This window comes from Haemaphysalis longicornis, unplaced genomic scaffold (genome assembly GCF_048455015.1).
Source record: "Haemaphysalis longicornis isolate Haplotype H1 unplaced genomic scaffold, Haemaphysalis longicornis Haplotype H1 scaffold_155, whole genome shotgun sequence".
Taxonomy (NCBI): Eukaryota; Metazoa; Arthropoda; class Arachnida; order Ixodida; family Ixodidae; genus Haemaphysalis; species Haemaphysalis longicornis.
Window position 1 is genome coordinate 347,674 of NW_027526262.1, and position 14,123 is coordinate 361,796.

Below are 14,123 nucleotides of genomic sequence, written 5' to 3' on the forward strand. Positions count from 1 at the left end.
ATGGTAGCCGGCGACGAGGATAAAAATATGCACTGCCTACTTTGTTGGTGACAGACAATCGACGGATCCAAGATTTCCGTCATACCAGCCTACGATTTTCCCACCGAACTAACGCAAAATGCCTGGGATAGCTGAAGACAGGGACTCTGAATATGAACTCCCCGTCTGTTTCCTGTGTTATCGGGGAATTCGTTTCGGGTCTTGTAATCTTGTTAGCCATTCCTAGCAGGGTAAATGAGAGAGAATTTTGTTGACGACTTCGAATGTTAATGTCGGCTTTTTTCTTGTGCACTGCGGAGATTTTTTTTTAAAATCACCACAGCTTTCCGCCACTTGCTCAGCTAACAACTTTACGATCGACAATTACATGTTGCTGTGCGCGTATTTCGTTGAGGATTGCGAGCTGCTACCTCTCCTGTTTTGTTTTTTCTCTAATATGACTGCTCCGGATCTGCACCGCAGATATTTTTTTTGGATATGCCGCGTTTTCAGTTACTCGCAGCGGATACCGGACTTAATAGAATGAAAACTATTTTTTGGTCACCAATATGGACATCTTTTGATTCAGTGAAACAGTGAACAGTGCAGCAGTGCTGGAAGCATTGAAGGACCACTGGATAGAGGAGACCTACACAAGATTATTAAACGACATCTATCAGGGTGTACGGGCAGGATGATACTTCACAAGCAAAGCGACCAATTTCCGATCCGTAAAAGCGTACGACAGGCTGATAACATCTCGCACAAACTGTTGACAACTTGTTTGGAAGTGGTAATCAGGAAGCTTGACTGGAAAAGCACAGGATTACGGATAAACGGAGAACGCTTGAACCATTTGAGGATTGTGGGCAGCATAGCATTGCTAAGCGAGCCTGCAGAGCACCTGCAAAAAACGCTTGAGAAATAAGTTCAGAAAGCAAGGCCGCGGTGGTAAAATAAATATTGTTACGGGGCATTAATTAAATACCCCGCAAAGAGGACGCTACAGGTACTGTGCAACGCCGGGATCGTCATCAAGAAAGGAAATGGAGAGGGCGCTGATGGTAAAGCGCGTGCCGTTCGTTGCCTGGCTTGCGCGCTGTTCTGTTCCACCGTGTTTCTGTAATAACCAACCTCTAAATACACCTTTGTAAGCTACAACGCCAAATCAGACCAATTTTATTGGCTAAGTTTACATGCGAAGTGTTCAGCTTCTTGCGTTAGTCGAGCTATTCTGAGCCGTAATTTTCCATTTGTTTTTTGATGTTTTAATCGTTTGGTTAGCCCTCGTCGGGCCTCCCAAAGGTGCAGGAGGTGGGCATCTACGGCGGGACCATCCTGGGTAAGCGGCAGTTCTGTAGTTTGCTTTTCTCGCTTTTGGGTTTGCGGGCAGTTCCTATTCTTTTCGGTTGGATTTTGTGGTGCGGAAGTTGCAGTTGAATCACACAATCATCCCTGGCCAGTGTTCCAGGTAATCCCAGATATTATCTTTAATGCAGTATGTTAGCGGAACGTCAAGGGACGTGTCTCTGTAGACACTATTTCCTATTTTCGTTGGAGTGTCGATTGCATTGCATAAATGCAGATAGCTGTTCTGGAATGTGTCATGAAGTTGCTGCCCCTTCTTGTTATTACGCTGATAGCTCCAGGTGGTGTGATGGGCATTGAAATCTCCAACAATTCGAATAGAAACGCCAGCGGTTATCGGAACGCGTCCACGCGTGCCCGGTACAAACTACAAATTCTACCTCTCGCGTTCCACAAGCTGAGCTCGTCGCAACGCAACCGTTTGCCGTACACGCCACGGAGCAGGACTGAAGCGGTCGCACTTTTCCTGAAGCGACCCGGCAGCCGGACGTCGCTCGCCAAGCACACCGACAAGACAGCCGCCATCCCGCAAATCATGCTCCTTTCGCTGCAGATTTCGCTGCACGTTTCACTTTCGTGTTCTACCGATTCCTATGACAGAGGAATCAACCACAGTTTTTTTTAATATGCCACTGCACAAGCCGGGGACTCGGCGGTCGCCACGAGGCATGCGCTCACGAGCGCTCGGCATTTTCTCGCTCCTCGGTGTTTTTGCCAGATTTTGTTTTATCTAAAGCCACCGTGCGTGCCGGGGACGCTCGGCGGTCGCCGTGAGGCACACGCTCACGAGCGCTTGGCATTTTCTCCCTACTCGGGGTTTTTGCTAGTTTTTTTGTTTTGCTAAAGTCACTGCGCGTGGCGGGGACGCTGCGCGGTCACCGCGAGGCACGCGCTCACGAGCGCTCGGCATTTTATTGGTACTTTTTCCTGCAACACCGAACTTAACGGCCAGTAATAACAGCTCCGTGCTCAAAAGTCATCCCAAGGATTTTTATGGATAAAGAGGATAGGATGGTGACATCGCCCAGCGCAATTTTGATGGTTGTTTTTAAGAGGGGAGTTCTTGGGCCTAGTGACTTGCCGGACGAGAAGGAGCTAGAACTTTTGGGCGGCCCACCATAGCCCGCACTTGGCCGTGAATACGCGGACTGGGTATTTGGACTGTTGTAGTCTGCCTTTTATCTTGCACATAGAGCACTTGCCATTCCACAGCTTGATGCTGTCAGCATAGATATTGTGGTGGAGGTCTGGTATTTTTCCCAGTAATCCGATGTGAGCGACATTAAACAGTACTGAAGAAAGCAGTGCCCCCTGAAGCATGCCTCTTCTGCCAGACGCTATTGGTTCTGACTGCACGTCTGCGATGTTGATTGTTGTTGTGGGTCCAGTTAGAAAGACTCGAATGTACAGCCATGAGCTTAAGTTTACGGACCATGGGAGTGGCGGCCCAAACAAACCGCTGCGACATCAGGTTGCGGGTCTACTGTCGAGACCGCACAACGCAGGCGCGGCCAATCAGTATTGCATACATGCTGCTATTACTTGCTGCTTCACAACTTACTTTTGCTTCGATTAATCGGCGCCAGGGTAAACACTCCGATTAGAGGAGCACAACCGCGCACCGCCCTATGGCCGTATGTTTGAAAATGGTGGTCCTCACTTAATATGCCGAAAAAAAAAAACGGTCCTATGCAGATCTTCAGACGATGCACCGCTGTTAGAGCTATGGGCCTAATACATGCTAAGAGAACGCTCTACTATCGCGCTGCACTTTCGGCATCAGCTCAATTTTCGCAGCCAGAAAGATTGGCATATTCATTCCGGCAGTAATATGGCTTGCACTTGAGTACAACTATAGCCCAATGCACAGCCCTCCCCCTCCCCACGCTCTTCAGCTCCCCTTCCTTCTAAGCGCCTTCTCAACTCTCAACTTTCCTCATGATGCGCTCCCTCCCAGAGACAAATTGGCTGCACAGTTGGCGAAAGCTCTCATGATTCGAAATTCCGTCTCCGAATCTCGCGTTTGCGGTGGCCGAAAAAAGCCAGCTCACGTGCTATTAATAGTTATGCACTAATCAGGTAACCCACCTGACGAAATTGCTGGAGCATGCCTCGTCTAAAGTTGAGCTGTGGCATTTGTTAACACAATGTACTTCCGGCACTTCGACAAGCCTCATTCAGCTGTTACACCGGTGGGCATATCAATGAATTATAGACGTAAGAAAACAATATTAACTTACAGTGGCAGGTTTCACTGAGCGACTACCGTGTTTAGTGCAGCCAGCGTTTGCAGACGAAGCACCCAAAGGAAGGACGTAATTGGTAGCGATTATACCAGCCATATCATAGATTAGCAGGTGTCGCTGAGGTACACATTGAATTCCAGGCAATTGCTTAGACTTTTTTCCTTCTTTTGCAGCCGTCGGGAAGCGATAAGCATGAAAAATTCCGAGACTACCTTGGGTTAAGAATATCTTACGAGGTATGTATATCTTATTTAAGCGTTCGGTTACTTAGTACACAAACCTCCAGCTTTTCTGAACCTATACGTGGCAGCCAACGTTAGAGCAGTGAACGATTCCAGTACAGCTGCGAAAATTGCCATGAAAATAAACTAGTATCATATTGTACGATTGCGATGTACTTGTAAGCACTATAGGGACCAACATTTGTGTGATTTAAACTATATACCCCTTACACCGTGGTGCCCTAGGTTTGCCTTCTTAAACTGGGTGACGCCACTCACCGTTGAAGGCCTCTTAAAAGGTGTTTCTCTACAGTGTTTTTACTGGTTGCCGCGCTCATCGGCGAGAGCCGCGGAGCGGCTGTGTGCGAGAATTGTACACTTTTTTACTTAAACCCAGAAATTTTGGTCTCTCTGTATGTCTGTCTGTCTGTCTGCCTGTCTGTCCGTCTGTAACTCGACTCAGCCACCCGGCCAAAGTGAAATTGATATTGCGCAATAGTCTTATATACTCACAGCCAAATGTAAACGTCTAAGCCCGGTTAATATGTTCATACTTGTTAACTTTGTTGAGCAAGAACAAGACATTACGCAAATATAAGAGAGGAAACTAGTACACAAGGGATATTTACAGTGTTCCTTTATTAAAAAAATTCATGGATGCTTGGTTTTTCGACAACAAATAATATTCTACATCTGATGATGATGATGATGATGATTAGTGGCTTTCCCTTTGAATCGGGGCGTCGGTTGTCAGCAACCGACTTGCCTGTTTTATTACGTTTACTTGCCCTACTCCCAGCTAACCTATAGATTTGCTTCCTCCCTCCCATCTCTCCCTCTTTTCTGTTTTAAACTCATCGCCCCCACCCCCCTTTTTTTCTCCCCTCGCAGTTCTAAATTGTAATCCGTATGATTACTCCGCCTGCGTACCCATCCCTTCCCTAGTTTTCCTCCACCACCACTCCAGTCGTCTCTTCGTCACCTCTATGGCCTTCAAGTTGAGGTTCCCCCTCGCCCCAAATACCAAAGCCTCCGCCAGCGTCGTTTCCCCCTCACCCCGCGGTGGCCGTATCTCTGTGCAGCTCCTGACAATATGGTCTATAGTTTCCCGATCACTGCCGCAGCATGCACACGTTTCATCCTGCTGCCTGTAGCTTCCCGTGTATGCCCGGGTTCTCAGGCACCCTGCCCGTGCCTCGAAGAGCAACGCACTGCCTCTCGTATTGCCATAGAATCCCTCCTTCTTAATTTCCCGTTTGTCTGCCCTATAAGTCTCCAGGGTTTTTTTCGCTTCCATTCTCTGTGCCCACTTCGTCGTCTCTGCTGCCTTAACCTGCTTTTTAACTGTTGTGTAAACCCCGCTTTCCCCTACCGACTTTCCGTACCGCTTGGACAGTTGTCTGGTCCTCCGTTTCCACCGCGTGTCCGCGCTCCTCATATACAGGTACTTAAACACCTTCGCGGCTCATTTTTCGTCCTCCATGTCACGAAGTCGCTCCTCAAACTTTATCTTGCTCTGCGCCTCCCTCGCCTCGAAAGACGACCTGCCCATATCCCCTTGTACCGCTTCATTTGTAGTTTTGCTGTGGGCCCCTAGGGCCAATCTGCCTACCGCCCTCTGATTTACTTCCAGGCCCGCTTGGGTATCTGGCTTCATGCACAGAACCGAATTAGCGAAAGTTAATCCTGGTACCATGGCCCCTTTCCAGACTGCCCTTACCACCTCGTATTTGCTGTATCCCCAGAGGGCTCTATGCTTCATTATAGCCGCGTTCCGTCTTCCTTTCGTCTTAAGGTGAGCCTCATCCGCCTGTGTGTAACCTTCGCTGTTGTTCAGCCATACTACTAAATATTTATACTCTTTCACCAATGGTATTTCTACTTGCTGCACTGATACTGTTTTGTGCTCCTCGCCGTCATTAAAGACCATGATCCCCGATTTTTCTCTGCTAAAGGATAGCCCTAGGTGCGTCACTTCTTCACCGCATATATCCATCAAGTCCTGCATACTTATCCGGTTGTCTGCCATCAACAATATGCGGTCTGCATACATTAGTCCCGGAACCCGTTGTTCCACCACCTGCCCGTTTTTCATGTAGGATAAGTCGAACCCCAGCGTGCTGACTTCTAGCTTCCTTTCTAACCCCGTCATGTATATCATGAACAGCAGCGGAGAGAGGGGACATCCTTGTTTCAAACCCTTGTAGGTGTATACAGGCCTATTGTATGTTACCCCCTCCCACACTATTTGCACTTGGTTCTCCCGGTATAGCTTCCTGAATAAGCTAATGAATTCTGCCCCAACTCCCTCGTCCTCCAGGATACTCCAAAGCCGCTCCCTGTCTACATTATCATACGCCGCGTTAGTGTCCAGAAAGGCTGACCACAAAGGTAGGTTTTGTATCTTCGCCACCTCTATGCATTGGCTTACCATGAATAAGTTGTCGTCTAGTCTTCTGTCCTTTCGAAACCCATTTTGAAGCTCCCCTAATATCCTATTTTCTTCCACCCACTGCTCTAGTTCGAACTTCACTGCCTGCATTGCTAACCTGTACAGCACTGACGTGACGGTTACTGGCCTATACGAGCTCGGGTTTGTCCTGACTCCTTGGCCCTTGTACACTAAGTTCATCCTGCTCCTTTGCCACGCGGCCGGTATTGCCTTTTCTTATATACTTGTTCTGATGGCTTGCAGTAGTTTTCCCTTGCTCTTTGGTCTTAACTGGTTAATCAACTCCATCGGTATCCCATCCGTGCCTGCCTTTTGGGGACCTTTTCCTCTGCTCTTTTCCATTTCAGCTTGTCCCCATCTATCTTCAGACATTCCGGCCTAGCCACCGCGACATCTCTGTGTCTCTGCGGGGCCTCTTCATCGACCTTACCGAACTTCTCCGTGATGCTTTTGTGTAGGTATGCCAATGCTTCCTCTCCATTGAGCATTTGCCCCTGCTCATTTTCTAAAGTACCGCCTTCTGTGGGACTCGTACGTTTCCTGAATGCCTGCACATGGTTCAAAAACCTTTTCGGCGCGTCTCTACCCCTTCCTCGTATTTGCGCTACCCATCGCTCGCTGTCCCCCTTTATTTTCGCCTGCACTAATTGCTGCACTTCCTGTTTCATTTGCTTATACTGCCCCAATTTTAGGTCCACCTCCTCCTGATGTCTCCCCATCCTCTTGGCCTGCCTGTGCTCTCTAGACGCCTGTTTACGCCTCTCTATCGCCGCCTTAATTTCCTTGTTCCACCAGCTTTTGGGTGTTTTTTTTTCTCCATCGATTGGCCCCCTCTGCCTTGACTATTCTTTCCTGCATAGTCTTGATGAGCCTATCATATTCCCACTCTTCTTCAGGATTTCTTTCTATGTTAGCCTCTATGCTTTTGGCTATAACCGCAATTTGTTTGCTGTTTAACTTTGTGCGCTGCCCCAATCGACCCGTTTTTTCGCCCCCCAGTTTCCCAAAACTCAGGTTTATGCGCTTGTGGTAACTGCCCAGACTGTGGCCCCCTTCCTCATCTATGGTCATTCTATCCAACCATTCATAAAGTCCCTCTGAAATAAGGCAGTAGTCAATATACGACTGTCGTATATTGTCGTATATACGTTATTTGACCCTCGCATTTTTGTTCCCTATTTACTATGATCAGCTTCTGGTACTCACACATATCTAGCATTAGATTTCCGTTGAAGTCTGTGTACCCGTCTAGATCTTCAATGTGGGCGTTAATGTCCCCTACCAATAGTACTTCCCAAGGAACGTTTCAAATATTCGATGTCCTTTTTTAGACACGCCACCAGTTTTTCGTTTTGTTCTCTGCTATCCTTACCCGTCCACAGGTAAGACACCCCTAAAGCCATCCCCTACCCTCCACTATCCCTTTCATCCACACATGTTCTTTACAGTATTCTTTCACTTCCTTCCAATTAGCCACCTGCCGTACAAGCATACCTACTCCTCCGCCTTTTCTCAATCCAGCCGTCCTGTTACAACCTTCCCATACATACTCTCCGATTGCCGGAGGTTCCTCCAAGTCCCGTAGGTGCGTCTCGGTCGCAGCGTGTACCTGAATATCTTTCTCTTCTATCTGCTTAGTAATATCCATCCACTTCTCTTTTCCCACCACCCTGCATGTTTATGTACGCGATCTTCAGTTTCCCCCCTCTCTTCTTTACACGCCGTCGTCGTCCCTTTCCTTTGCCTGCACCGATCTGCACCGACCCCGCTATCTCCCTTTGCTCCTTGCATTTGTCTACGCCATATTCGCAAAGGCCTGTGAGCCCCCTAAAAAAGCCACAGTTCGCGCCGCGTGTCGTCTTTCGATGGCTGCTCCCACCTGCCCGTTGAAATACACTCCGTCACGCTGGAACGCCCTTTTCCAGCCCATCCATCGGACATCCGTGTTGATGTCTACGACAGCGAAACTCAGCTCCTTGCCCAGCTCCCGTATATCTCGGTTTACCGCTACAACTTCTCTTTCCACATGTACCCCTCTCCCAATTATCTCTGGTACTGTGCTCACGACGACCTGCACATGTGGGCACAGCGCCCGAAGTTCGTTCACCCCCTTTTCTAGCTGCTTGCGCACTCCCGCGCCCCTTCCCTGCAGAACGTCATTGGTTCCTCCTGCGATAATCACTAGGTTCTGGCCCCTACATATTTTCCCACATTTTATCCTTTGCTTTTTCTAACACTACCCTGACCGTCTGCCCCGGGAACACGCCAACCTGCACTCTCTCGTCCTCGCTTCCCCGGCCTCTAATCTCCATTTCTGAGTACCGCATGTTGGAGTCCCCCGCCACGATCACCATGCGCCTTTCTTCCTTTTCCTGGCTGCCCCCCGGCGCGGCCACCTGCTCCCGTACCGGCTGAGTCAGCGCCAGTCCGGGATCGTCTCCCGGCGTAGCGTCTTTGTCGTCCTCCTTTCCCTTCTCGGGGTCAAGCACTGCCGACACATCTGCATCGTGACCTGCTTCATTGTTTGTCAGGATGTCCCCCTTCGTCGCCAGTTTGACCTCCATTTGCGCCAACCTCGCTTCGAGTGCCTTCCTCTGCTCTTGTTCATCCTTCAACTCCTCCTGTAGCTCGCCTACCTGAACTCTGAGCTGCTCCCTTTCTTCCTCGAGCCGGTCGAGGCGCGACGCTAGCACACCTGAAGTCCTGCTCTGAAGTCCTACCTGAAGTCCTAGCACACCTGAAGCCTGCACCTGAAGTCCTGCCCTTCCGCGTCCTCGACCGACTCGAATCTCGTCTCCTCGAGCGGGTATTCGTGCTCGCACCCCGTGCACACCACACCCGGCTTCTTCCTCTGAGGCATGGTACTGCCCGTCCAAGGTGTGTCCAACTCTGGCTTATTGTTGTTGTTGTTGTTGTTGTTGTTGTTCCTTTTCGAGTGGCACATACCCAAGTGGGGGATTGGCCAAGAAACGGGGTGGCTTTTTGGGGCTAAATCGCCCACCTCATGGCCCTATATAATCAGCCTGTAGGAATTGGGGAAACGGTTACCGAATTATATAATAAGTCTAAAGAATGAATCAGTGAATGATATCTATTTTGGGAGAAAAGGCTTAAAAATTTTGACCGAGTTAGCAGGACATGCGTCTGGTCTCAGATATGTACGCGTGAATGGCCGCAATAATCCCTCTATGACAAAACCCCAGGGATGTGGCCCCGAACGAAAGAAGCACCGGCATCGACAGAGGAAGGCCAATACGTTGAATTGGTGCGGCTAGATACCGTTTCCGAATGAAAGAAAAACCGCGGCAGTACAGGAAAAAGTGTTCGATTGTTTTAACTTCACCGCAAGCAGCACAAAGACCGGAGGAGGTGAGTGAGACCAGCGCGATGCAAATAAAAATTAAGCTGCGGTATTCTGCATCTGATACTGGTTAAAGTGACCTCACACTGGCGGGACTCGCAAAATCTCGCATTCCAAGTGTGAGCAAGATGGGCATAGTCATCCAAGCCTGTGATAGTACCTCCCTGTGTCATCCCTAGTCGTAGAAATCTGCGGAACCTTGCGCGCGCCAGGAGAAATGGGGTAGGGCTGAGGTCCACCGTAGGGCCATCTAAAGCTGAACCGGCCAAAGAGTCAGCCGTTTCATTGAGCCATAGGCCCCTGTGCCCTGGGACCCAGATGAGCCGGATGTCGCGTAAATGGGCAGGCACAAGGCGGCTGAAGGTACGGATAAGTAATGAATTTTTCGGAGATGCTAGCGCGGTACAAACCGACAGGGAATCAGAAATAATAGCAACATTTCAATATTGTGGAGGTAATTCTTTTAAGGCCATAACTATTGCAAAAAACTCAGCTTCGAATATAGGAGTAAAATCAGGTAAACGATAAGAAAGTGACCAATTAAGTTGTGGGCTGAAAATTCCCACGCCCGCCCTCTCCGCACGTTGCGATGCATCCGTTGCCACTACCACATGTGAGCGCAAGTTCCCCAGATGCTCATCCAGCAAACGGATTAGTATCCGTGTGGATAGCAGTTTGGCGTTATGGGGGAATACGTTATCGAGGGACAGAGGAGCAGGTACGACTTCAGGTAACATCGGAAGAATTTCCGGAAGACTGATGTTGAGCGGTGAAAGCAAGCTTTGGGCGTACACACATTGCGGACGATTGTATCGAGGCCATGGATAGTTAAAAAACAATGCTGGCTGAGCCACCATCAATGACAAAGGTTTGCTCAAAGAAGACTCGAAGATTCCCATCATAGTCTGCACTGTTAAAAGTTTAAATCGAGACTCTAGACACGGTGAGCGGGCTTCTAAATACAGAATGTTGTTTGCGACATATCGCGGTAGGCCGAGGCATAATCTCAGTGCTCGTAGCTCCAAAAGAATAAGAGGACGGAGTTTGTACGTTGCTGCACCCGAAAAGAGGATACACCCAAATTCTAAAATGGGTCTTACATAACCACCGTATATAAAGAGTAGGGTGTCCCTCCGCATGCCAATTTTTCTGTTGCTAACGCTACGCAACAATGCTAGAGCTCTTTCCCCTTTTGTCGAAATGTGGTTTATGTGCGGGCGCCAATCAAGCGTACTGTCATAGATAATACCCAAGTACTTCAGAGCAGTAACCTTAGGAATGTTCTTCTCGCGATAACTCAAACAGAGGTTAACAGGAGTGGATAATGGAAACACCAGGACCGCGCATTTAGTGACGTTAATGGACAAATTCAAACCTGTAATCCACCTCTCGATAGAACCCAGATATGCCTGTAATTGTTCATATTCCGTGAATATTCCGCGCAGCAGAAATGAAGGCTATGTCATCAGCATATACATAAGAGCAAACTGCCTGATTGATTGGAATAGAACTCAGCAATATATTAAAAAGGATAGGAGAAAGAACCGATCCTTGTAAAACACCCCTTGTTTGCTGTCGAGTCGATGAATTAAAACCATTTTGGGAACAAAAATATTGACGACCAATTAAAAATTGTTGTATCCAGGAAATGATGTATTTGGGAAGACCACAATCCTTGAGTTTGGCAATCAGGATGCTATACTCCACGCTGTCATATGCCTTGGCCACGTCCAGTGTGACCAGCGCGCAAACCTGCTTACATCTGCGGGAAAATTGTATCCTGCTCTCCAAGTCAACGTGAGCTGACCAAATAGAGCAGCCTGGGCGGAAGCCGATTTGATGGGGACTAAGGATATTTTCTTTAGAGAGGAAGCGGAGTAAACGGCCATGTAAAATTCTCTCCACCAACTTGACCAAGTTGCTAGTCAGAGCGATTGGACGAATGTTGTCCGGGATAGTTCCTAGACTAGGGTTTTTTAGCAGCGTAACAATTTTCGCAATTTTCCAATCTGCGGGGATCCATGATTTTTCTAAGGAAGTATTGACGATATTTAACAGATCCTCAGGTGACTCCTGAAAGAGGAGCTTTATACAGGCGGTAGAGATACCATCGGGCCCTGGAGAGGAGTCCGGGAGACGCATGATAACATCAGCCATCTCTTCCATCGTTACCGCGGAAAAGTCTGAACCTGGGTCTATTTCAAGTATAATAGAAGGAAGGGTTGCAGTAAACCTTTTTTTGTAATTCCCTAGAGATCTGTTCGAGGTAATCTAAAATTTCCTCCGGCTTCTCTACAACTGAAACAACTGTACTTGGATTACCAGTACTTTTACGGTTGTGCAGGAATGCAAACAACGCACACCGGTTTTTCTTTTCTGAAAGCGCGGAAAAGCGACTTTTATGGAACTCCTCCTTCGCCACAGATATAGTTCGGCGGAAAATGGCGGAGTAATATTTGAAATTCACCCAGTTATCAGGGCTTTGATTGTGAATAAATTTCTTCCATGCCGCCTTTCTGCGACGATAATCCCTGGCGCAGTCCTGATTCCACCAAGGACTGACTCCGTCTTTTTTGGTTGAAGAAACAATAAATTGTGAGTTTTTTAGTGAGCTTTTTAGTGCTGTTGTTACCTCCAGAGCCCTCGTTTCCGCAGGGTCTTTAGGTAGAGAGGAGAGGGATGAGCTTAGTTTTTGTTGCATTACCTGATAGTTTATTAAAGTGCGCACTACACGATTTGGTGCGCTCGGGGAGACTGCTACATTAAAAACAATGGGTACATGGTCGCTACTCAAGGGGAAGTCAATGGTACTCCACGAAGAAATTAATCCGCTCTTTGCAAACGTTAAATCCAAAACTGAACGCGTTTGACCTCTAAGGAATGTCGCATTGCCCGAGTTAAAGCAGACCAAGTTATTTTCTGCGGTCCAATCCAATAAACGGCAGCCGCTTATGTCTGTTTTGAAACCCCAACTAACATGATGGGAATTAAAGTCTCCTGCGACTATGACGTTTTGCTGACAGGCCGACATGGCCAAATCAAGAGGATTGGTGGTAAGCACACCGGTAGGGAAATAAGCATTAAGTAACGAGAAGGGCACACACACAGGGAGGAAGATATCAATGGCCATAAGTTCACACTCTGACGAGAGGTACTCGAAGGACAACTTGGCTTTGCGGCAAAAGTTTAACGATATGAGAATCAATAATCCACCACCTCTTGTTGTCCTGTCTGGCTTACTTCACTGCCGCGTTCTCGCGCGCTCCCCTCCAATCTAAAAGTAAACCGCAACGTGCGATTCTTTCCTACAGCATCAATTCTTCTTTCGCGAAATACCAACTATCACGCTTTCAAACCGCCACATGCAACAACCGCGCACACATCTGATTCGGTCACTTCCCTACGCTAACAACTACCGCCCCTTTCAACTAACCTACATCTCTCTCTAAAACATGGTCGCTCTAAAAAAGGAATAATAAATTTCAAACACTTATCTGTTTTCGTCGTCGATGCCTCCTCCGCGCTATGTACGTCCGCACACCTCGACAGCTCGACTCGACTGCAGAGAGAGAGAGAGAAAAGACTTTATTGACCACATCCGGCATGCAAGAGACTCGGTCCGGCCACGCAGGGCTCGGCCTCGTCCCCCTGTCTATCAGTCTAGGCTATTCAGTCCTAAGACTTCGGGCTTAGACCTCGAGGCTTTGTGTCCGGCCGTCGCTCGGACTACTCGAGGTCCCCGGTCAGTCCGATCGGCTCCCGTTGTCGGGAGGGACCGGCAGTCGCGGGGCCCCCTTTCGCCTTTGCTTGGCCAGGGCCGCCTCGAGCCGCTGGATGGCCCGTCGTTGATGTTGGAGCTCGGTAGAGTTCACACACTCGCGCACTTCGGGCGGATACGTGTCCGTCGGGCACGGCATTAAAGTCCCCCCATCGCGCACAGCACTTTCACACCCCCACATCAGGTGTCTCAGAGTCGCGGGTTCTCGCTCACACGCACTGCACAGGTCGCTTTCATAATAGTCAGGACACATGTGTCGCGCGAGAGCAGGCGTCAGAACGGTCTCCGCTTGCAGTTGTCAGAACCTCGTCGCCTCCGCCCGAGACAGTTCCCGGTGCGGCGGCGGGTAGGTCCTCCGTTGTTCTCGATGCCAACGAAGCACTCCGCCGTAGTCGGACAAGGGCTCCACTTCATCTTCTTCGTCGGTCGTTTCGTCGCCGTCTTCGAGGTGTGGCGGACGGATGGCCGCGGCCCGGCACGTGGCGAGATCACGAGCCGCAGCGTCCGCCTCCTCGTTGCGATTGCTGGTGTCGGGTGCCAGGTCTCGGCCAGCGTGGGCCGGGAACCACTTGATCACGACGTTCTTCTTGGCTTGCTGCTCGAGCACCCTCGAAGCCCCTTGGGACTCCGCGAGCTTCGCAGTGCCGTTCCAGACCACTCCGCGTGCGAAGTTGCGGACGGCCGATTTGGAGTCGCTCAGCACCGTGCGCGTACCCGG

At 49.2% G+C, this 14,123-nt stretch overlaps 1 protein-coding gene across 1 annotated transcript in view; it reads left to right on the forward strand.

The window, feature by feature from the left end:
- The window catches only part of LOC144166011 (phosphate-regulating neutral endopeptidase PHEX-like), a 110,509-nt gene that overhangs the window by 51,422 nt on the left and 44,964 nt on the right, over positions 1-14,123 (forward strand). The window contains exon 12 of the mRNA XM_077695679.1: positions 3,767-3,829. Coding sequence (XP_077551805.1) covers positions 3,767-3,829 — 63 coding nt within the window. The remainder of the gene's footprint in view (positions 1-3,766; positions 3,830-14,123) is intronic.